The sequence below is a fragment of the Cnephaeus nilssonii genome, assembly GCF_951640355.1.
Source record: "Cnephaeus nilssonii genome assembly, chromosome: 20".
In the NCBI taxonomy this organism is placed as follows: domain Eukaryota; kingdom Metazoa; phylum Chordata; class Mammalia; order Chiroptera; family Vespertilionidae; genus Cnephaeus; species Cnephaeus nilssonii.
This window is the reverse complement of record NC_137091.1, coordinates 26,420,469-26,445,977: the sequence shown is the minus strand read 5'-3', so window position 1 is coordinate 26,445,977 and position 25,509 is coordinate 26,420,469. Positions and strand designations below refer to the sequence as shown.

Sequence of the window (25,509 nt, the reverse complement as noted above, 5' to 3'; positions counted from 1 at the left end):
CCCTGTGGTCTTGCAGTAAGAACTACACAGCCCTAAGCTGGAATGCAATGTCCAGCCCCACTGCATGCTTGGCAGGCTGGTGTCTCTGGACCTCAGTTTCCTCATCTGTGAATGGAGACAGCAGGCTCACCTCTCAGGGAGAATGCATTGAAGGAGATGTTGAGTGCTGGCACCTGGCGCCTGCCTAGCACAGAGCAGCTGCTTCCGAAAGATGAGCTGCCTTCCCTTCCCCACTGAGAAGCAGCCCCTGGCCTGCTACCCTTCTCCTGCTCAGGACGGAAGCCTGGACTTGAGGTTGGGCACATGGCACCTGGCCTCCCGTTCCAGACCTTGACCCTCAATCCTTTCAGAGCCTGAGTCTTTATGCCTCTGCGGAACACAGCTGGTGTCCCACCCGACGACACATCCTCTGCTCTTCTGTTTGCGATCGTCACTTCCTCTCGCCCCTACGTTCTCCCAGGGTGAGGGACCCTCTCAAGGCAGTAGATAGATAAGGCCTGGGCCAGTTTCCTGGATGGGCAGGCAGTGACCCGGCCAGGCCTGCAGAAAGAAGGCCAGTCTAGGCAGCAGGGAGCTTGTGTGCAAGTCAAGAGGCGTGTAGGAGCTGCCCAGGGAACCAGGGTGTCAGAAGACAGGGGCCAACCTGAAGGGGGGGGGGGGGGGCGAGGACAGAAAGAAGGGGACAGAAGCATCACTCTGGTGGACATGCACAGTTTAAATCAGGAGTCATCAACTCTATAGTGTCCCCAGGGGACCAGGCAGGCAAATAAACAAGAGTATTAATATTTGTGAGGTGCTTAGAATAGCTCCTGGACAGAGTAAACAGAAGTGTGTTTCCTAGCGCCCCTTGCCTTCTAACGAACAGTGTGCCTAGCTCCCTGACTGAGTCTCCCGTGTCTGTCCCCTGCCAGGACGTAAGCTCCAGGAGGGCAGGGGCTTGTCTTCACTCAAATGCCCAGAATGGCGCCTGGCCCACAGCACACACTCAGAGCGCTGGCCGACTGGCAAAGCAGATGGCTCAGGTGGGTGGCGCTAAGCATCACCAGCTGTAAATTGCTGCCGAATTTCCTGATTGTTTTTAAAGAGAACTTAAAAATTCTCATTTTGGGGTATATCCTCCTGATTTTAAAAATCCTGTGCATGTTAAAGTATAGCTGTAGGCTGTGGGGGTGATTAGGGCAGAAAGCCATTTGCCTGAACCACTGGAGGTGAGATGGGCCAGTGCTGGGGGAGATGGAGACGGGCCGGGACTTACCAGCCCAGCACCACGGGGGCAGGGAGCAAGGAGAGAGAGTGTGTGTGTGTTGGGGAGTGGGGGAGGGGGGGAGGGGAAGACTTCCCGATGTGCTCCCTCTTGGGAATGGACTAGAGAATTCTGAAGTCAGCTATTACCACCACCACCAGCCCAGCCTCAGGACCACGACATACATACCACCCTCTCTCCCTGCCATGCCCATCCCCAGTTCGGTCATGGGGCATGGCAGGGGAGCGACAACTGTCCCTTCATCCCTGCCACAAGCTGGGACAGCTCAGCTGGAAGCACTGGGCAAACCTTCTCAATACCCTTGGATGGCTGGGGGGAACCCCTCACTTCCTTAAAGCAAAAGGAAGATAAACTCAAATCCAATTCTGGTTGAGGGTTGGTGTGCAGGCAAGTAAAAGGAAACAAAATCATTTAAATGGGGGTTCGGGAGGCGCACCATCCAGCAGGGGGAAGTGTCTTACCTCTGAGAGCAGTTTTGAGACAATTTCCAGTGGGGCTTGGTTGATGGAGTCATCTTGCAGGGGGGATGTCAGGGCCATGTCCACCAGAGTTCGGATCTCCTTCAAGACAACCTCCCAGCGGCTTGGGTTACTCAGGACTTTCTTATATTTGTAAATCTTTTTCTGGTCAGGAGAAAAAGGTACAAACCTATTATCGATATGCTGAGGGCAGAAGATACAAGATGATCAAAGAATCAGACAGTGAGGGTGCAGAAGGCCCCAAGAAACTGTACTGTGGGCCACGCTCTGCCCATGAGAAAGTGGCACCAGAAACAGGAAGAGTCCTGCCCTAAGTCACGGGTGCGTTTGCAGATGTCCAGGCCTCCGGAACACAGAAGAGTAATTTCTATACTATCTCCAGTGACTTTAAAAAAGAAAAAGCGATTTCTCTTTGGATAATATCTTCTGCCAAACTGATTTCCCAAATATTCAAATGCAATAGGAGTGGAAACATTCGCGGGTCCACAAAGGGACTTTCTTTGAGTGGGAAGCACTGCTTCTGCTCATCCGATCCCAAGGGGTGGCCCGGAGGAGTGGGGTTCAGCTAAGAAACAAGACGGATAGGCTGGGGGCAAGGAATTCCACTCCAGCCAAGTGGGCAGGGAGCCCACAGTGGGGCCCCCAGGAAATGAAGGCCATCTTCAGCTCCCACCTGGTGAGGAAGAGGGAGACAGGAGGGAGCATTCTCACCTTCCCTCAGGCGCTAATTGGAAGCTGAAGCCAAGGGCTGCTGCCTCCCTGGACTTGAGGCAGAGTTAGTTCCGCCTCTCTGACATCATGGAAACAGGAGCCCTCCCTCTGAAGGCGGAGGTCCCAGCCAAATCCCGCCCCTTCCCTGTCCCAGCTTGCTGGGAAGCCTTTCTAACTGGATGAACTCCTTCATTAGAAGCCCTGCTCCGTGGGGAAAACCTCGTTTAGTGTCACTGTGCCAGCAGCCAGCTGGGTGACATGCCCCAATCTCTGAGCCAAAGTCTGAGTGAGGAAAGGAAGGAGAGGTCAGGGTCCCCCACTGGCCCCCGAAGCTGACCACTTAGCTTCTGAGTTAAGAATGACAAGGTGAGCCCTAGCCCTAGCCGGTTTGGCTCAGTGGATAGAGTGTCAGCCTGCAAAATGAAGGGTTCTGGGTTCGATTCTGGTCAAGGGCACATGCCCAGGTTGCAGGCTCGATCTCCAGTGCAGGAGGCAGCCAATCAATGATTCTTTTTCATCATTGATGTTTCTGTCTCTCTCTCCCTTCCTCTCTGGAAAAAAAGAAGAAGGAAAAAAGAATGACAAGGTAATTTTGGAACCCAATGCCTTAAAGAAAGTATGTGGGAACACAGTCCATATCAAACTGAGTAGTAACTTGTGCTGAGCACCGTGGCGGAACCACAGGTCCAGTCCGGAGTTGGGCACACCTGACTCTTTCTCTAAAGGACTTCACTCACTGAGCCTCAGCTTCCTCTTTTGTAAGTTAGGCATGAAAATACCTTGCAGCCCCTTGAACTATGCAACCTTAATAAATCCTGGACCCACATGGTCCACTCTCTGTATGGAGTTACATTAGAGAGCATTGTCCAAATTAGGACAGCCACCAGTAACAAAAAGGGGAATCCTGATACTTAACCAGTCTCTTTTGTAAAACTTTAAAAGGATGAAATAAACAACCCACAGCAACACAAAAAGTATCCCATTTTCTTTCTCCCATTTTCTTTACACTCCATGATTTTCTGGAGCCTCTCACTTGCTAATCATATCCCTATCACCACCAGCATCACCCACACAGTTAACTCACAAAGTTTACTTCCCCCTCATCACCCAGATCTTTCCTGTGTAAACCAGCTTAGCTTGTCTCTCCTACACACAGCATTCATCCCCTCTGTCCCCATCTCCTTCTCTCTGTCTCTGTCTTACCATTCTCTGCCCGGTCACCCATTCCCCATCAAGAACTAGAAAGGGCCAGAGGGCCAGCAGGGCAGAGGAAGACAGCATAGTTTTCATCAGGTGGGGAGAGGAAAAGCCCAGGAACATTTCCTTGCCAGTCATTTTGGACCCGAAGAGGCGGGGTGGGTGTTTGGTGAGCAGTATATTCGTCCTTGATGAGGATGATGGTGAAATCCATGACGTTAATACAAGACGCACCATTTCTCGGAGGCTTTCCTGGACTCTAACCAGCTCAGTCCTAGTTTCCATCAGCCGAGCCTCCCTGACGGATCTAAGCAAACACAGTGCCCGAAGCCTAATGTAGTGGAGACACTTCCCAAGGCAGAACCCAATCCATCCCAGGAGACAAATGCTCCTTTGAGTCCGGGACATTGCGGTTTCGCTCTGTAGCCAGAGAACTGCTTAATTTTTAAATAACCATTTAAACATGCCATATATTAAGCCCCAAAGAAAACCACAATGATGCACACCGTGTCTTTCCACAGTAGATTCTAGGTTTAAACACATTCTGAGCTTTAAGTGCATTCTCTTCTGATCACCTGCAAGTTATTTACTTTTGAAAGATTAAGGACTTCATCATTTTTTGAAAATGATGAATGCTTATTGTAAGGAATTTAAACCATGCTGAAAGCACAAAGGGAAGGATAAGTGAAAAAAGGCTCAAAAATCCCACATCTTAGAAATAACCACCATTAATCTTTGGTGAGCATTATTCCAGCCAACCCTCATTTAAATCTAACTGCCTACAGCCAGCCTGTGAGGTGGGTGGTCGTGAGTACAGTCCCCCACTGGCCCTCAGACATCACTGAGATGCAGGGGCAGCAAGGCCCTGGCAGAAGGCTTCAGTGGGCGCCACCAGCCCCAGTGCAGTTTCCAAGGAGCCCCTCGTGGCCGCACTCAGCCCTGGTGCTCACTGACAGCCCCTCCTTACAGCGGGGAGGATGACAGCTCTCCCACGAGTGCCTCTGGAACCCGAACCCTTGCTTAAGAGGCACCCCCAGAACAGTGGTCACAGAAGCTGTATTCAAAACCAGAAGGTCCCAGGGGCTTTAACAAGGGCTAAGATTTAATGAGCACGTACTATACACCAGGCACTGTGCTGGGCACTTATAGGCATCATCTCGTTCCATCCTCACAGTAACCCCAGGAGCTGGGGGCTTGCCACAGGCAGAGCAGCCCTGGGAGCAAACGCTAAGACAAGGCCCAGGTGCAAATGGTTTATTTATCTGAGAGGCACTGGAAGATACACCAGTGCATGGTGGGGGAGAGAGACTGGGAAGAGAAGGCAGTAAATTAGCAGGGCATCATCAAGCATTATGACGGGACAATTGGCAACGTTACCCACTGTGGGAAGGTGCTGAATCCACCGGGATCCCTAGGAGACGGTTAGATCATGCATTAGAGCTGATCCACCCAAGAAGAAGCAAGGAAGCTGCAGCATCTATTCACTAGTTTCCTGGACACCCCAGTGGCTGCCCTGTGCCCTGTGCCCTGGCCAAAGTGCTTCCACAGCCAGAAACACACATGCCCCTGGCAGAGTTCACAGTGAGCATCCTTCAGAGCAGTGATGCTAAGGGGGTAGGGGGAGTGCCTGCAGCTTCTCTACAGGACTCTAGTATCCTGCTTACACACAAGGGTACTATCATGGCCAGAGAGGTGACATGACTTGCCTAGGGTCACGCAGCTAGAAAGGGCAATTCAAGAGACAAAACCGGCTTTGGTAGACTTCAGATGCCCCCTCTTTCTAGCACAGTAGCCAGGGCCGGCACAGATGGTGGAAAGGGACAGATTCGTCCAGACACACTGTGAAGAAGGGGTTAAGAATGATGGTGGCATGGGGTGAAGGCCAGGAAGTCCATGAGGCTCTGAGAGCCAGGGCCCGGGTGACCAGGGAGCGGAGGAGCTGCAGGAGGGGCTGGTGGGAAAGCAGGTGGACAGTGAGGCTGTGATGTCATGGTCATGGGTATGGGCAGGCCACTGGTCCCCATAAGAGACTTTGAACTCCGGGACAGGCTGCCACGGGCAGAGGGAGGCCTGTCCAGCACCACAAGGGCCCAGTCACTGCCTTGGGTGACAAATTAGTTCATCTCAGGAACTCTGGTGAGCTCATCTGGTAATGAATCACGGGGCTGGGCTGGGGACACCTCCGAATGCTGGCGTCCAGGCTCTCAGGAGCCTCGCCCTCAGCTTTGCGGTATGGTCCTCCCACCGAGCCCGCTTCCCCAAAGGGGTGGGTTACCTCTTACCACGTCCAGAGTGAATGGGCTGCTGGAATCCTTTGACAGGGGACTTCAAACTGTCCCCCTGCTTGTTTTTGTGCTGAGAAGCCAAGAATGATCTTAAATTATTTAAGGGTTATGAAAACAAATGCAACAGGAACCAAATGTGGCCCACAAAGCCCCAAATATTTACTATCTGGCCCTTCAGAGAAAAAGTTTGCTAAGCCCCAGCTGAAAAGGTCAAACCCCAGCCTAGCGGTAAATGCATAGTGCTGCTCAACATTATGAGCCATTGGGGGTACACAAGTCCAAACCATAAAGAGACACTACTTCACTCCCAGCAGGCTGTTATTAACCAGAAAGACAGACGATACCAAGTGCTGGCGAGGAGGTGGAGAGACCAGGATCCTCGTGCAGTGCTGGTAGGAACGTAAATTAGCTCAGCATCACGGGGAAAAAGTTTGACAGCTGCTTAAATCATTAATCATGAATTTATCATGTGACCCAGCAATTCTGTTCCTAGAAATCTACTCAAAAGAACTAGAAACAGACTTTATATAAAAGACATGCATGAGTGTACACAGAGCATTATTCCCAAGCTGGAAATAACCCACATGTCCATCAACTGATGAATGGATAAGCCAGATGTGGTCTATCCAAACAATGGAATAGTATTTGGTAGTAAAAAGGATGGAACTACTCATTCATGCTACAATATGGATGAACCTCACAAATGTCATGCTAAGTGAAAGAAGCCAGATACAAAAGACATACATAGATTCCTTTTATATGAAATGTCTGAAAAGACAAATTTATAGAGACAGAAAGTGGAATGGTCATTGCTGGGGAAAGGTGGATGGCAAACAGACTTGAGGCACCTTCCAGGAGGATGGAGATGCTCTAAAACTGGGTTGTAGTGATGGCAGCACACCTCCATAAATTTGCTAAAATCACTGAATCACACACTTAAGCCAGGTGAATTCTATTGTATATAAATTATACCTCAATTAAAGTATGTAAAGAAAATCCCAGCCTAGGCAGGCAGAGGAGGACACCAGACAAAGCCAGGGGCAGTATGGTTTAGTGGTTGAGCACACAGGTTTTGCCATCAGCAGACTTCAATTCAATCCTACACTTTACTGCATCCATCCATCCACCCACCCACCCATCCACCTATTCATCCATACATTCACTCATCTCACCTACCTACCCATTCATCCATCCATTCACACTTATCCATTCACTCATCCACCCACCTACCTACCCACCCATCCATCCACTCATTTACCCATCCATCCACCCACTTACCTACCCAGCCACCCACCCACCCATCCATTCATCCATCATCCATGCATACATCACCCATCCATCCATCTGTCCAACCAATCAAACAACACAAATTACAGGGAACCATCAACTATAATGTGCCAAGCACTGTGTTAAGTACTAAAGTGAACAAAACAGGCCGGTACTCATGGATTTTAGTCTATTATTTGTACCTACTTTCCTCATCTGCAATGTGGGATGAGAATAACCAACATCAAAGGCATGCCGTTCTATTCCATGAAATAATATATATAAAGCACCCAGTACCAATCCTAGCTAAACAGCAGCTCTCATTGTTATCACGTACCATGTCCTAGGAATGAATGGTCTAACGCAGGCAGGACTCAGGAGGGCTCCCGGCATCTGTGACTAAGCCCTACCAGCTCCTGAGACAACAGCCAGCAGGAAGAGCCTGCTGCCTCCCAGGAGGAAGAGTCACTCCATTGCAGTTCTCACCCTCTTGTCAGGGAGGGGATGTTACCTTGGCAACATCCGCCATCTCTCCGGCAACAGCTCCTACAGCAGGCAACCAGACACCCGGGTTCTTTGGCCTGGGAGGGCAGAGCCTGCTGGCTCCTCCAGAGGAGACGAGCTGTCACCAGGAATGTGTCCCCCACCAGGGAAGGCGTGACTCAGAATGTGCTGGAAGCATGCCTCCCAATGACGGGCTGCTGCTCCGCTGCTTGCCGCAGCCTCCCCGGCTCAGCTCACACCAGCACGCATGCTCCCACCCTGTCATTAAAGGAAGGGCTGCATGGCGCTCCTGGAGCCGCAGAGAAAAACGAGCCAGGGAGGAACCGACTGGCTTTTAGAATTTCTTCTCATTGAGATCCCAAAGCTTTGCTGCCACCATCCCCATGTGGCTACTTACATTTAACTTAATTAAAGTGACCTACGACTAAACAATTAGTGCCTTGGTCCAACTAGCCACGTTTTAGCTGCTCAACAGCCACATGTGGCCAGGAGCTGCCATGGTGGACGGTGCAGAGAGAGGGCACTTTCATCACCACAGAAGTTCTCTGGGGCGGTGCTGTCCTCAAGTGTCGGAGTCCCCTCTGTCACCTCGCCCCCAGAGGACCAGCAATATGCTTGTTGCTTCCTCCCATTACTCAGGCAATGCTATTTGCTGGGGCCAGTATGTGAGCTGCACCTTGTCCATCTGCCCAGCCCTCCCAACTTGCCCTCCAGGTGTACAGGCTGCTGTCCCAAATGTCCCTTGCTCAAGTAGGGAGAATGACCGGTTGGCGACTTCTCTGGGCTTCCCTGATTCCTGGACACCTTTGACCTGCTCACATCTTCAAGGCTCTGATGTTGCCAGGTAACTCATCATCCCGCCAAGCCCGGGTGGGCGCGACATTTTTGGCCTTCTCTTTAGTCCTCCAGAAGGGCTTCCCCTAAATCCTTTTGGCATCAAAGGTCATCACTTTGTCTTCAGATACAACCCAGGCCTGTGAGCAGTCCATGTGTGTCAGCCCCAAACTGCCCATCTGGCCCTCAGGTCTTAATCATGAACCTCAGACCAGCTCAGAGCCTCTCAGCTTACCTTGTGGCCTCCCCACAGAACCCCTAATTTACCCAGTCCAATTTCTCAACTATTACCTGGTGGCCTAACCAATGGACAGAGGCACTAATCAATGATTACCCTCTGGGGACTTGGGTTTTCAAGATAAGCACAGGGACACCTGCTCTGGGCATTGACTCTATGGAGGGAAAAGAGGTGGAGGAAACAACCCAAAATGAGACCCAGCCCACCTGTCAGCTGGAGCATATGGCACAGCTCAATTCACTCTAAGAAGCCACTAATTACAGTAACACTGACGACCACTCATTCAGTGCTTACCGTGGTCCAGGCACAGCCATAATGGATGATGACAAGCGACATAAGAGCATAATTGTTAACACTTTTGGAGGGCTCTCCATAAGCCGGGCCCAATGCTAAGCACTTTGTATAAAATAATTTTCTTAATCCTTACAATGTGACTCACAATATGAATGGTATAGTTAGCCCCATTTTACAGAAAAGAAAACTGAGGCTCAGAGAGTTTAAATCATGTAGCAAGAGCCAGAGCTAGAATGAGGACCCAGATCTAGTTTTCAATCCTGAGCACCCAACTACCATGCCACTCTGAGAGGCACACTGGAGTGCTTTCTCTGCCCTGAGGGACGCTGCTGCCTCCTGCTGAAACAACAAGAAGTCTTTTAATTGGAAAGTTGAACTCCGAAAGTGTATATGGAACCAAAAAATACCCCAAATAGCCACAGCAATCTTAAGAAAGAAGAAAAAAGTTGGAGGAATCAGAATACTAGATATCAAGTTATACTACAAAAAAAGCCATTGTACTCAAAACAGCCTGGTCCTGGCACAAGAACAGGCATAAAGATAAATGGAACAGAATAGAGAACCCAGAAATTGACCCAGGCCATTATGCTCACTTAATATTTGACAAAGGAGGCAAGACCATACAATGGAGTAAAGACAGTCTCTTCAATAAATGGGGTTGGGAAAACTGGACAGGTACATGAAAAAAAATGAAACTAGACCACCAACTTACACCATACACAAGAATAAACTCAAAATGGATAAAAGACTTAAATGTAAGTCGTGAAACCATAAAAAATCTTAGAAGAAACTATAGGCAGCAAAATCTGAGACATCTCTCATAGTAATATGTTTTCTGATACATCTCCTAGGGCCGTGGTCAGCAAACTGCGGCTCGCGAGCCACATGTGGCTCTTTGGCCCCTTGAGTGTGGCTCTTCCACAAAATACCACAGCCTGGGCGAGTCTATTTTAAAGAAGTGGCATTAGAAAAAGTTTAAAAAATTTGGCTCTCGAAAGAAATTTCAATCATTGTACTGGTGATATTTGGCTCTGTTGACTAATGAGTTTGCCGACCACTGTCCTAGGGCAAAGGAAACCAAGGAGAAAATAAATGGAATACATCAAAGTAAAAAGCTTCTGCCCAGTAAAAGAAACCATCAGCAAAATGAAAAGGGAGCCCACAGAATGGAGAACATATTTGCCTATGATACATCTGATAAGAGGTTAATTTCCAAAATATACAGGGAGCTCATACAACTTAACAAAAAGAAGACAAACAATCCAATTAAAAAATGGGCAAAGGACCTAAATAGACACTTCTCCAAAGTGGACATACAGAAGGCCAAGAGACATATGAAAAATGCTCAAAGTCACTAATCATCCGAGAGATACAAATCAAAACGACAATGAGGTACCATCTCACACCTGTCAGAATGGCTACCATCAACAAAACAACAAATGACAAGTGCTGGTGAGGATGCGGAGAAAAAGGAACCCTCGTGCACTGTTGGTGGGAATGCAGACTGGTGCAGCCACTGTGTAGAACAGTATGGAGTTTCCTCAAAAAAATTAAGTATGAAACTGCCATTTGACCCAGTGATCCCACTTCTAGGAATATATCCTAAGAAACTAGAAACACCAATCAGAAAGAATGTATACACCCCTATGTTCATAGCAGCACAATTTACAATAGCTAAGATCTGGAAACAGCCCAAGTGTCCATCAGCAAATGAGTGGCTAAAAAAGCCGTGGCACATTTACACAATGGAATACTACGCAGCTGTAAAAAGAACTCTTACCATTTGCAACAGCATGGAGGGCATTATGCTAAGTGAAATAAGCCAGTCAGAGAAAGATAAGTATCACGTTATTTCACTCACATGCAGAATCTAATGAACAAAATAAACTGATAAACAAAACAGATCCAGAGATATAAAAGTATGGAACAGACTTTCGAACCCTAGAGGGAAGAAGTGGGAGGGTGGGAACAGATCAACCAAAGAACTTGTATGCATATATGCATAATCCATAGATACAGGCAATAGGGTGGTGAAGGCCTGGGGCGGGGCAGGCTAGAAGAGGTCAATGGGGGAAAAAGAGGGACATAGTAATACTTCCAACAATCAAGATTACTAGTAAAACAAACAAACAAACAAATTGAAGAGTTGAGCTTTGCCTCCCTGGCTGCCCAGTGACAGTTCCAGACTGGCTGCAGCTGGGTGTCCAGATGACATCTACCTGGAGAGCCGGGTCCTGGGGAGACAGGCAATCTGTTTGAAAGAGGGGAAGTGCCTGAGCACTCAGCTCCCCAAGTGCCCACTAGAGGCGATGTCACTGCAGTCATTACCACGTCCAAGGACACAGCAGGAACTCAGCAGTGTCCATCTCTGGGCATCAGCTGGTTGCCCAGACAACTGTGTATCTGCTGGTAAGATGAACTGGCCTTGGTACTAGTCTCTCAGCTGGGTGCCACATCCTACCTGGCACTTAGGGCCTGCTGCACCCTTGGCAAAGTCTAATCACCACATGGTTCTGTTAGACTACATTTAAAAATTGTATGTGACTGTTTTTCTCACTGACTCTCTGGGCTCCTTGGGGCCTTGTCTGTTTCTTTACTGTTTTGTGCAGTGACTGGAACTACTTAGGGCATAAGGAAGGTGCTTTCAGTGTTTGTAAAAGGGAGGAGAATAAAAATCAATAATAATGGCTAACATGTATGAAGTACTTGTGCTGTGTTAGGCACTGCACCAAGTCCTTTAGCCCTCCCAGTGCTCCTCAAAAGCTCCTGTGGGCAGGAACCACGGCGGGGAGGGATGAGGGGAAGAGGAGCCGGATTCCAGCTCAGAGTCGGGGGATGGGAGGCCTGGGAGTCTGCACTTATAAGTAGTGTCCAGATAAGAACGATTGGTCAGAATCCCATCTTCTTAGAAAGAGCTGGAGGGCAGCTGAGATCTTGTTATTTTTGACTTTTCAGTGTTCTGGTAGATTATCTGGTTTTTTAAATAATACATGTTCATTGATAAACGAGGGCTGTACAGAACAGGGGTAGGGAAGAGATAAAGGGCACAGGAACTGTCATGTGAGCTTACAACCTGCACATTTGTATGCTGGTGACTATCATGTCATAGATTCTCTTTCTGTGCGTACACACACACACACACACACACACACACACACACACACACCCTGCACATTTATATGCTGGTGACTATCATGTCATAGATTCTCTTTCTGTGCATACACACACACACACACACACACACACACACCCTGCACATTTATATGCTGGTGACTATCATGTCATAGATTCTCTTTCTGTGCATACACACACACACACACACACACACACACACACACAACCTGCACATTTATATGCTGGTGACTATCATGTCATAGATTCTCTTTCTGTGCATACACACACACACACACACACACACACACACACAACCTGCACATTTATATGCTGGTGACTATCATGTCATAGATTCTCTTTCTGTGCATACACACACACACACACACACACAACCTGCACATTTATATGCTGGTGACTATCATGTCATAGATTCTCTTTCTGTGCGTACACACACACACACACACACACACACACACACAACCTGCACATTTGTATGCTGGTGACTATCATGTCATAGATTCTCTTTCTGTGCATACACACACACACACACACACACACCACACACACACACACACACACACACACACACACACACACAACCTGCACATTTGTATGCTGGTGACTATCATGTCATAGATTCTCTTTCTGTGCATACACACACACACACACACACACACACACACACACACACAACCTGCACATTTATATGCTGGTGACTATCATGTCATAGATTCTCTTTCTGTGCATACACACACACACACACACACACACACACACACACACACACACACCCTGCACATTTGTATGCTGGTGACTATCATGTCATAGATTCTCTTTCTGTGCGTACACACACACACACACACACACACACACCCTGCACATTTGTATGCTGGTGGCCATCAACACACACACACACACACACACACACACACACACACACACCAGTATAAAAGTGTACATACATTTAGCCCCTCTCATACATGTTGGCTTTCTTTAACTGCACCCCCGAATCCATGCTAACACTATGACATATATTGAGGTTTCACAAACTTTTTCTCTGAAGGGCTAGGTAATAAATATTCCAGGCTTTTCCAGCCACACCCTGCTGTTGTGGCGTGAATTGGTGGGGCCAGGTCCCCATAAAACGCTTCTTTAGAAAAGCAGGTGGTGGGCTGGACAGTTAGCTGACCCCTGGTACCTATCAGTTCATATCTTTCTCCACAGTCATATAGAGTATAATCAAACACAAGCGGACAGAGAGATTGATTTTGTCCTCAGCTTTGTGGCTTTGTTCTTCCTGTTTTACAAAACGGCCTCACATTATACCCAGGTCTCTGAATCTTTTTTTCTCTAAACCAGGTGGAAGTCGATCTGTATCAACTAATGCAGATTTCCCCACGCTGTGTTTCAGTAAACCACCTTCAATACCGCGTGGGCAACGGGAGTGTATATACATTTAGAAAATGAAAACAAAGCAAAAAAGAAAACCTACCCCCTGCCCTCAGCCTCTGTGCAAACCCTCGCAAAGGTCTTCCTGGCAGTCAGACGCTGAGGCCTTCAGATGCTGTGACCACGATACCTCGGTGACCGGGCGCCCCCCTCCTGGGGAGTCTTCCTCAGGGGCCATGTCTGAGTTAGCCCCATCAGTCCAGCACATACCTCCAGGGTCCCCAAGGACACGCACTGCCCACATGTCCTCCCCAGTCTTTCAAACATCCAGAGACTTGCCCTGCCTCGCCTTAATGATCAATGCGATACAGTCACTCCACACCCAAGGCGTGGTGGAGATCCCACATTCAAAGCATCCTGTTTAAGAAGATCCTGTTATTTTCCAGTGACGTACAGGGCTGGGAGCCCCGTGCAGAACCCAAACCCAATACTGAAGACTGCAGTGCAGACCTCTCATTAATCATTAATAGGAAATGCCATTTTCTGAAGAATCGCCCCCCTCCTAGTCCCCGAGTCATAGCAACCCACCAAATAAATTAAAAACACACAAATACTGTACCAGGGGCTGCTCTTCCTCTGCCATGTGGGAGGCAACGGCCCCTAGTGAGCTTCGCTGTCCTGAGCTGCAGACACCAGCACAGGGCGGTCTCTTCTGGGCCAGATAAAAGGAAATCTCTATCCCAAATAAGGAGTTCCCGCTCGGCCTCAAGACGGTAGCGCAGCATATCAACGGGAGCCTGGGCTGTTTATTTGACTAAGAACTTTATCTAGTGCTTCCAGTACTTCCAAGGACATCCGACCTGTTCATCCCTGTGCTAGGGGAGCCTCCATTCCCCGTTGGGCTGTCTCCTCTGGGCTGCAGCCACGGCTCCTCTACAAAGGGCCTTGGAAGAGGATCCAGTCCCCTGACAAATTCATTTACGGCTGATCCCCAAGGTGAGTGTTAGCATGGATTCGGGGTGCAGTTAAAGAAAGCCAACATGTATGAGAGGGGCTAATCTGGGGTAAGGCGTACCCCGCCCTCCAGGGTGGGCCCGGGGAGAGGCAGGGTTTGCAGGGGCCGCTCCTTCCTGGCTGAGGAAGGTCTCTCAGGCACACAGAGAACTCTTACTTGCCCAGGGGAAGTCCAAGGTGGAGCCTGGGAGTAGGACTTGGAGGGTGTTCATTGTGGCGGTCTGTTACCTGCATAAATGGAGGAGATGCTCACAGAGTAATCCAAAAGCTACAGATGTAACCAGCCACCTCTGCTTGACCACAGGTCCAGAGGGACCCAGCAACAGGGCCCGCTGGACACAGAAGGAGGCTCAGGCCTGGGTTTGAATTCTGGCTCAGACACATGGGAAAATTTAGTCTAAGAGTCAGTTTTCTCATCTGTAAAATGGGGATATAATCGCCACCTCTCAGGGACGTTGTATGGCCTAAATAAGATAACACAGATGAAAACCAGTAGGAGCCCAATTAATGTCTATTGCTCTTTCTTCAAACTATTACAGTGGTTCTTCATCTGGGCTGTGTATCAGAATCACCCCAGGGGCATGTAAAACACAGCTTGCTGTACTCTCCTCCCCTACCTTTAAGTTTATGAAACTAAGATTTGTGTTTCTAGTAGGTTCCCAGAGCCTGCAGATGCTGCTGTTCTGAGAACCCACTTTGGGAACCACTGAACTGTCAGTTCAGAACCTCTGGGTCTATTATGGCAGGAGGCCTGGGAGAAGATGGGGACCATCCTGGATTGAAAGCTTAATGCAGACGTTGACAAAGGCTTCAAGAGTCAATAGATAGATGCCAAAGGGCAGCTCAGGCTGAGTTGGCCCCTGACCTCCCACATGTGCTTTCTGGATTCCATGTGCTCACTCCCGGACATCTGCTCCAGCCCAGAAATCAGGTTTAGCTCATTCTGCCAAAGGGTCTTTCCAAGCACCTGCCTGGCCCAGCCAGCCCCCACCCAACAACAAACCTTCCTGCCACCACAGTCAGAAGGCTCAGTCAGGGGGAGTGTCAGGTCCCTCTAGAGGGGCTCTCTGTCCATTTCAGGGCTTTCTGCAAAAGTAACAATTGGTTCTAAGAAGGCACCAGGGTCCCCTGGGAAGCAAGACTACGGTGGTTCTGCCTTTGTCTCTTGGTCAATTAGCGTCTCACCTAAATACCTTTCCACCCGGAGACTTGAGCTGGCTGCCCCACTGGGGATTTTCTCATCACTGGGTGCAGTGAGGACCTAACTCCTCTGTGGGGACAGGCACTGCTCTTTTTGGAGTCTCTGTTTGGCTTCGTCGCCAAGCCAACAGGAGGCAGGAGCCTCAGGACAAACACAGAAGGGCAGGCCACCTTCCCCTCCAAGGCTGGATCCCTGCCATGGCCCCACCCAAACACTGACCGCACCCCCATCCCAGGGGTGCACTGCCCACCGCCCAGCTCCAAAAGGGACCCACTGCAGACTTCTGTAGAAGAACAAAAGGTCTTGCTAGTCAAGATACTGCCTCATATTTATGTTTTAAAGACTTCTTTAAAGAGAAAGAGAGAAAAAAGTTCTGCCTTAAAGGGCAGAAAACAAGTTCACCCACAAACTGTTTACGTGAAAAAACTTCCTTGTATGGTTCGTGACTCATCAGCCCCCACCAAGGCATGCGTGGGATGACACACGAAAGCTCTATCCCCCCCTTCCTTGTCTGGAAAAAAAGCAACTACCCACAATGCACTTCTCTCCTGGCCGTTTGAAGAGCCGGCTGTCATACACCACTCCTGAGGCCCAGGAAGACCTTCACACAGGAGGTGTGGGGGTGTCTGGATATCCCCGAGCCCAAAGCTGGCTTTCTGGTGGGGGCCGGAGAAGCCCTGGCTGGGGCAGGGGGGTGCAGGGAAAGGTTTGGGTCCCAGTAACAGGGCACAGGCCCAGTTCCTCCACTGTGTCTTGAGGCAGCTCATTCCTCCCCCCACCCTCCACTCCCGGCACCCTGACTTCAAGTTCTTGACCTTTCAAATGGGGATGGTTAGAGGGACCCAAAGGGTGAGGATAAGGCAGCAAGGTGCCCCTTGTTGCCTGTAACCCATTGATGGTAGGTGTTCGATAAATGCCTGTCCTTTTTCTGGACAACAGTTTTTTGTTTTATTGATTTCAGAGAGGAAGGGGAAAGAGAAAGAGATAGAAACACCAATGATGAGAGAGAATCATTGATCGGCTGCCTCCTGCACACCCTACACTGGGGATCGAGCCCAAAACCTGGGATGTGCCCTGACTGGGAATCAAACCAAGACCTCCTGGTTCATAGGTCGATGAGCCGCGCCGGGTGGATTGGACAACAGTTTTACTGAAAGATCTAAAGTCCCATCCAGCTCGAGCCCTGTCTGAATGGAACATTACAAAAGTGTAAAAAAGAAAGAAGGAGCTCTGGCCAGTGTGGCTCAGTTGGTTGCTGGTTTGATTTCTGGTCAAGGCACATGCCTGGGTTGCACACTCAATCCCCGGTAGGGGGCAGGCATGCAGGAGGCAGCCGATCAATGTTTCGCACTCACAGCATGTTTTTCTCTCTCCCTCTCCTTTCCTCTCTCTCTAAAAATCAATAAAAAAAATCTTAAAAAAAAAAAAAAAAGGAACAAAGGAGACCTGTACAGGTTGTTATGGAAAGCTTGCCACCATATGTAATTAAAGGGTGAAGAAGCAAGAACCACAACAGTGTGGGAAATAAAACCTTAGGAAAGGCCCCATGGGATGCTAACAGGTCTGCCTTTGGGAAAATGGACTTGGGGGAGGAGAAGACTCTGCTTTGTACATGTTTCTGTACTTCTCAGAATTACCACATACATGCATAACTTTTTGACTTAAATGTTAACAGAGGATGCCTGGGGGAGGGGAGAGGGGTGACTGGAATGGGGGCATGAGGGAATTTTCTGGGGTGATGGGAATCTGGGTGGAGGTTACCCAGGTGAATACAATAGTCAAAACTCACCACACCCAACAGTTAAGATGTGTGCATGTTGTTACATGTAAATTATAGATCGATGTTTTAACGCTAAAGTGTTAACAGAGGTTTATGGACAGTGGGAATTTTTTAAGTTCACTTTGTCCTTTACAGTATTAAAAGAAAACCTTAATAAATGTGATTTTTTTAAAATACCCGTGCCTTGCGATTCTAATACACGGCTGGCTGGTGTGTAAATTAGGATCATCACTTTGGAAAACCACTGGGCAGCATCCATTAAAGGGGATCCTTTGCCGGCCCAAGGGTCTATGCTCAGTAGGATGTGGACATATATTCACCAGAAGGCATGTTTCTAATGGTTCTCTTGGTAATAGCCAACTGGAAATATCTATCCATAACAGAATGAACAAATGAACAACCTAACCTATTCATTCAACAGAACACCGTATAGCGAAGTGAATGAATAAATGTTTGCTACACACAACAGCACGGATAAATAGTATAAACTTAATTTTGAGCCAAAGGAGTCCAGCATAAGAGTTCAGCCTGCATTATTCTATTTGTACAAGGTTCAGATACATGAACACTAATCCATGTTGCTAGAGGCAGGATCGTGGTTTCCTGTGGTGGGGGCTGGGTCGGGGGCATAGGGACCGCAGGGGTGAGGGGGTTCCCTGGAAGTGCTCTGTGTCTTGATCTGGGTGTCAGTTATCAATTCTGTGAGAACTCACCCAGCACTATTCTTCTGATCTGTGCACTCTTCTCTATGTATGTTATCCTTTAATGAAAACTTATTTTAAAAAAAAACACAGATAAAAATGTCCCATGTCTATTGCAGAGCGGGGAAAGTGGCGATTGCTGCAAAGGCTTGATGCTTGCCTCTGCCTCTGTGGGGACTCCATGCCTACGCCCCCACTCTCTCCAGGTCCACGGTGGTGCCACCTCCCATCAGCAGAAGGAGGCTGGGTTCAGAGACCCACCTTGCTGGTTCTAGCTGTGCACTGTGGACAAGCCCTTTGCTTCTCTGCTCTTCCTTCAAGATGAGTGTAACTAAACTTTGACAAGGTTGCAAGAGACCACTCACGAGAGCCCCCCGCATAGCACCTGGCGTCAGTAGTAATAACTGTTCTCTTCATCTGCAGTAAAGTAAGCCCACGAGAGCGTGAGCTCTGCTCCCCAGGCTGCCCGGCCCTCTGCCACTTGCTAGTTTCAATCCCTGAAGCCTGCCTTGTTATCAGCTACAGGTCCCCGATGATGCACGGGAGGCCATGAGCTGCGGCTGGGAGTGGCTGAAGACTGTGGCCTTCCCAGGGGACCGGCAGCCTGGGCCCCCGTGGCCTCCCCTGGGTCCCATGAGCATCAGTGCTGATGGGGCCTGGCTGGACTCGCCTCTGTAAGGCCTCTGCTTTCGGCTCAGCGCCACCCCCGGCTGTACCTCCCGCGGAGGCCCCTCCCGAAGTCTTGGGCTGTGGTGGGCCCCCTGCCTCCGGGGTAAGCCCCCTCTTTCACGGGGCTCCACAGAATCCCTGGATCCCCTCTGTCTTTCACCAAGCACCAGAAATTAACCTCAGTGGGATTCCTGCCTTCGACCTGGATGAAGCCGACCTGTGGCTGGGCCACCAAGAGCACCGAGGCCACCTCTCGTCCGTCCATCCTTTCCTGCCTCCCTGCTTTACCCTCCTCCTCAGAGGCAGGACAGCTGACACTCATGACCACAGGACAAGGAGGTCACGAAAGCAGGGATGGTGGCAACGTTCACTCCCTCTATCAACTTCCTCTATCGGGTGCTGTGCTGAGAAAGGGTCTGTCTCAGGGGAAAGGAGTACAGTGATTGATTAGTGATGTCTGCCATGGGCTCCCTGCGGGGTGGGTGGCACAGATGCTATGCACGTGCCCTTTCTCTAGAGCTATTTCTGGAACTTTTCTACACAAAGGGAAACAGGGTCCTTAATAGTTAAAGAAGAACAGGATTAATTAACATTGATCTAATACTTACATGGCAGGTGATGTCCTCAGTTCTTTACAACTATTAACACATTTAATCGTCACAAGAACATAATGAGCTTGGTCTTACTGTGAACCCCATTTTATTTAGGAGGAAAAGGAGGAACATAACTGGTCCGGGGTCGCACCACCAGTAGTGGTGGTGGAGCCGGGATGTGAACCCAGGCAGTGTGGTCCAGAGCCCTCACCCTTAGGCATTATTCTTTGGGAGCAAACTGGCACTATGTGGTAAGAGCCACCAGAAACTACCCCACCTCTGCCCACTGCCCACTGTTCTGGAAATCTGCCCTAAAAAAATCTTCCAAAAGCCCTCGCTGGTTCGGCTCAGTGCATAGAGCGTCAGCCTGTGGACTGAAGGGTCCTGGGTTCGATTTTGGTCAGGGGCACATGCCCGGGTTGTGGGTTTGATCCCCAGTGGGGGGCATGCAGGAGGCAACCGATCAATGATTCTCTCTCATTGATGTTTCTATCTCTCCTTCCTTCCTTTTTGAAATCTATCTATCTATCTATATCTATCTATCTATCTATCTATCTATCTATCTATCTATCTATATTTTAATCTTCCAAAATAAGTAAAAGCTTTGATACAGGGTGGGGATAGTCATGTCTGCATTATGTATAATGAGAAAAATGGGAACAGCCCAAGTGCTCAACAAGGGCGAGTCCATGGAGGCTTGTGCTAAAGTGGACGAAACCTGGAAGGACATCTGCAAGAGTGAAGTCAAGTCATCGGGTGGGGACTGGCAGGAACAGAGCGGTGTTGCCCTTGATGTGGTTGTAAAGATGTTTTCATGACCAGTGTGAAAGGCGGCGAGAGAGCGGGAGACAGAAAGAGGAGGGCTGTGGGGCAGAGAGGGGCGAGGCCACCACGGAAGTGGTAGAAGGGGCCACCATCTTCCTTCCAGGCAAAGGGACATCCTGGCCACAGCGCTGAGCCCAGCCAGGAGCCGCACAGGAGGGCTGCGACCCAGGGCCAAGGGAAGTTAGAAGCAAGGCTCGGTCCGGCACACAGAGCCTTGATGCTGGAATCTGGGGACACCGGTAATGAGGTGTATTTGGGGCAGATGTGGAAGCAGGGTGGTGAGCTTGACCCTCAGGCGGGGGAACAGGTGGTCTGACAGTGTGCCACATGCATGATGGGTTAGGGCCATCAGCCCTTATCCAGGACAAGCAGGGGATCGCCAAGTCAGAGGTTAATTCACATAATATCCAAGATGACGTCTGTGAGACTTAGAGAAAAAAAATGTAAAGCCCTCCTGTAATGTCTCCTCAAGCAAAAATACCCAGGCCCTAAACACGCAAGTCACAAGAAAGGAAAGGCACCGAGGGGCTGGTCAGGGTATGAGGAACATCTGGTGTGTGCACACGTGGGCGCGCACACACGCGTGCTGGTGGAAGCCGTGTTCCCAGAGGTTAAGATCCCAGGTTCTGGAATCAGTTGAACTTGTATTCAAACCCATGCTCTGTCTGGCTGGTGTGGCTCAGTGGCTGAGTCTCAACCCATGAACCAGGAGGTCACGGTTCGATTGCTGGTCAGGGCACAATGCCCGGGTTGTGGGCTAGATCCCCAGTAGGGGGCGAGCAGGAGGCAGCCGATCAATGATTCTCATCACTGATGTTTCTATCTCTCCCTCTCCCTTCCTCTTTCTGAAATCAATAAAAACATATTTAAAAAACAAACCCAAGCTCTGCCATGTAATAGTTGTGTGGCCTTGGGGTGCATGGCTTAACCTCTCAGCTTGTCTCCACATCTGTGAAATGGGGAAATGGGAGGACGTGGTCCCTCTTTAGGCTTTTGAGGATTCACCAGGGAGGCACCTGCTTGGCACATGAGTGAGCGCCCGTCAAGGCTGGTGATGGCCACCTGCTGGCTTGTGTTGAGGGAGGGCTGCCTGCAGTCGCAGACTCAGGGCACGTGCCGGGGGACATGCGCTCAGAGGGGTTTGCAGTTGGGTAGAGAAAGCTATCTGGGGGCCACAGTTACAGGACTAGAAGGAAAGGCCTTGACCCAAGAAGGGATAGAGGGATGGGCTCAGGAGGAAGGTAGGAGTTGGGGGTGACAGTACCCAGAGGGTCCCACCCTTCCCCCATTTGCTCCCCCTCAGGGGAGGGCATCAGCTCAAGGGCCTTTTGCTTTCTGCCCTGTTCCCCAGGAATCGTGGCACCAGCTGGGGCCTATCCCCCTGCATGAATGGGGGTGAGGGGTCCAGCCCTCCCGAGGGTGGCCCGAAGAGAGAGAGAACCTAGGCTGCCAGGCCCATGGTCTTCGCCTCTGAGCGCCTGGCTCTTCACCTGCCCACTGGGGATGCTGATGGTTTCTGTGCCTCAGTGGGGGCTCTGGGCATAGGATGGGCTCACCCAGGGCCCGATGTGGGAGCTAGATTGTGACATCCTGAGGAGCCAGATGTCCTTGGCAATGTCCTCTGTCTCCTTAGATTCTTGGTCCCCTCATCTATGAGATGGGGTAGCAAAGACGTTGCAGAGCCGTTACGAGACTAGGTAGCTGACATGCCCGAAGTGCCAGGCACAGCAGTGCTCAAACCTGGTGAACACCCATGGCCCACCCTGGGCAGGGTCTCCTCCGGGTAGACTCTACCTTCCTCAGTTCTTACAGATGCCACAAGGGGCTCAGGAGGGGCTGGTCCCACCCACCAATGCCGCAGAGACACACCAATAAGGGTGCCTTCGATGCTCCCACAGCGGGGCTCCTTTCAAAATGCTTCACAAGTAACAAAGCATCCACCCTCACATCGACCCAGTGAGCAAGGTACTAGTATTATCCCCATTTCACAGAGGGGAAAACCGAGGCCCAAATAACACACTCCATACCCGATGCACTCTTAAAACAGTCTCTCTCTCTCTCTCTCTCTCTCTCTCTCTCTCTCTCTCTCACACACACACACACACACACACACACACACACACACACACGCGCACTCCACATTCTTTCACCCTCCTACTGGGTACAGAGGAAGGACGGAGCTGGACTGGGGGAGGGGGGACCACACCGGAGGCTGTGCTGCCGCAGGGACTTGGGAAACCCTGCTGGGAGGAAGAGGCAGTGTGGCCCAGGCAGATGGCCAGGAGGGATGCAAACCTGGCTGGGATTTTCCCAGAACCAAGGACATCCCTCTGCCGGCAGCCTTGGGCCGCCTTGTCTCACACAGTCTGCTCCTCTGCCCCCAGCACCCAGCCTCAGCCCCTGGGGCTGTTCTCTGTGACCCAGCTCCCCCAGGGGATGAAATCTGTTTAGTTTTCAAGACTTCTGGGCAACGGCTGAGAAGCCCTTGACCAGGACAAGACTGTTTTTCAGAACTGGAGGCACCAGAGGTGCTGAGGCGGCAGGCTATCAAAGCAGGTGCATCTTGCTACGTGGGGTTCCCCCATGGGCCTGGTACTGTCTCCTCCCAGCTGGTAGTCTGGGCCTGTGGCCTCAAATCTTGGACATAGAAACAGGACAGTCTTCCCACAGCTTTGTACACACACACCCAGCTCTCACAGCCTGGCACTCACTCTGGGTCTCATCACACAAACCAGGCTGTTCCCTCACGGTCTTTACACATGGATAGGCCTGCCCTTCATGGCCTTGCACACAGACAGGCCTGTCCCCTCATGGCCCTGTGTACACATAGACATGCCTGCCCCTCATGGCCTTGTATACAGACAGGCCTGTCCCCTCGTGACCCTGTGTACATACAGACAGGCCTGCCTCTCATGGCCTTGTTCACAGACAGGCCTGTCCCCTCACAGCCCTGTGTACACATAGGCCTGTCCGCTTATGGCCTTGCACACAGACAGGCCTGTCTCCACAGGACCTGGCCTCTAAGGTACATCTCTGAGTCAGAAATAAGGCCTCATTAACGCTGTACAACTGTTTATGCTTCCATACCCTCAGGAATTGGCCTCAGGGGCTAAGCCACCAAACCAAACAGGGCTGGCCTCCCCAAGGAGCCTCGGGACACTGTGCCCTGCTCCACTGCATGCTGGGAGGGCTGGAGCTGCCATCAGCTGCCCAGAGTAACCTCGTCCCACCCGCCTTCCCTGTACCAGAGATGGCGGTTACCCTGCAGAGCTTTGAGGTGGGAGGGCGGAAGCTAAGAGGAAGAAAAGAGCTGCTCAGAATTGGGGGTGGGGGGGGGCACAGAGAAGGGGGTTCTGGGGGCTGGGACATTGTGGGTCACAAACCACTTCCTCTTCAGGCTGGCCTTAGGCAAGTGACACAAATGTCCTCATACTGAGACAAGATGATGCTCAAAACATAGTGCCCCAAGCTGAGAAAACGCCCCGAATGGCCTGGGATGGCCTGTGACTGTAGGAGACGGCAGGTGAACATACTGGGATTCAAAGCTGCAGCCATTAAGACAGAGGGGTTACCAGGACAGGGCAAGAATATTATACGGCTATTTTCTTTATTCCCAACACAGTGTGAGGTAGATGCCACAGCAGTGTTTCTCAACCTTTTTGTGTTATTGTCCCCTTAAGGAGCCCTTTTAGACATTCCCACACCCCATATGCCCTCCTGCCTTTGAAATTAAATACTAAAAAATAAGATTTTGTTGAACAGAGCTGAAGTTTGGAGGGCCCCATGCTACTGTAGTAACTTAAGGTTTTTAAAGCCCCAAACAACCAGTTCTGGCCTCCTTGGGGGTAATGCCACCCCTTGTCGAGAATGCCCTAGAGCCGTGGTCGGCAAACTGCGGCTCGCGAGCCACATGCGGCTCTTTGGCCCCTTGAGTGTGGCTCTTCCACAAAATACCACGGCCTGGGCGAGTCAATTTTGAAGAAGTGGCGTTAGAAGCAGTTTAAGTTTAAAAAAATTTGGCTCTCAAAAGAAATTTCAATCGTTGTACTGTTGATATTTGGCTCTGTTGACTAATGAGTTTGCCGACCACTGCCCTAGAGATACCAGTACTTCTTGATAAAAACTAACCAATGGGAACACAGTATTTAAGAAGTAACATTCTTTACAAATGAAAGAATATATGCTCTATGTGAACTGCAGCTACAACATGCAAATACATATTGGTGTAGGGAGAAAAAGACAAAACAACCTTTGGGAAATTTAAAAACGCAAGCTGAAGTTGTAGGATTTCTAAAGTCCTTAATTTTGATGTTCTATTGATTTTATTTTTTAGTTAAAGAAATAGAAAAGAAAAGGAAGAAAGAAAAAAACCCCAAAACCGTTGATTGTGAAAACGAAGGAGAGAGTGGCTGCATGCAGAGAAGCAGGTCACATCCTAAGTGGCTGCAGAGTCCAAAGCTCAGAATCAGTGCCGCTGGATTAAGCAGAAGACTGGTCAGACCGACAGATCTGCACTAAAATCTGCTGTGTGACTATGGGCAGATCACTACACCTCTCTGAGCCTTGGCTCCTTCATTTGCTGAATGACAACAGCACCCAGAAAAGACCCAGCCATTCTTGGCACATTGTAGGAACTCAGTAACTGCATCTGAATTAATGAATACTTGCTAGAATCTATGCAGACCACAAGGCAAGTACGCTACAGAACCTGGATTTGAATCCTGGTCTCTAAGTTCATTTGGCTAGCCAGCAGTGCCTCCAAAAACACCTGTTTCTTTGCCATTTTAAAAGGAAGGAGAACATGCCTCTTCCAATCTCACCAAAACTGGTGGCAAAGAGCCACAGGAATGAAATCAAGTTGCTGACACTGAGATACACTGCCACCTGGTGGCAGCATACCTAAAGTACTGGAGGGAGGGGAGATGGGGGGAGCAGGGGCAACTGTCAAAGGGAACAACCAGTATCTTACACATGCCCAAGACACACTCAGACGCTGACACAGTGAGAACAGAAGTCATCACCTACCACCACCTGGCAGGAGGGGCCACACTGCCAGATGCTTGCTGGTTCCTGGACGCTTTGACTTGGGTTTCCTGGGTACTTTCTTCCTTTTTTTTTTTTTTTTAAATAAATTTAACTGATTAAATTTAA

At 49.8% G+C, this 25,509-nt stretch overlaps 1 protein-coding gene across 1 annotated transcript in view; it reads right to left on the bottom strand.

The window, feature by feature from the left end:
- Window positions 1-25,509, bottom strand: part of CMIP (c-Maf inducing protein) — a 230,443-nt gene that overhangs the window by 47,655 nt on the left and 157,279 nt on the right. Inside the window, exon 4 of the mRNA XM_079800071.1 lies at window positions 1,726-1,887. Coding sequence (XP_079656197.1) covers window positions 1,726-1,887 — 162 coding nt within the window. The remainder of the gene's footprint in view (window positions 1-1,725; window positions 1,888-25,509) is intronic.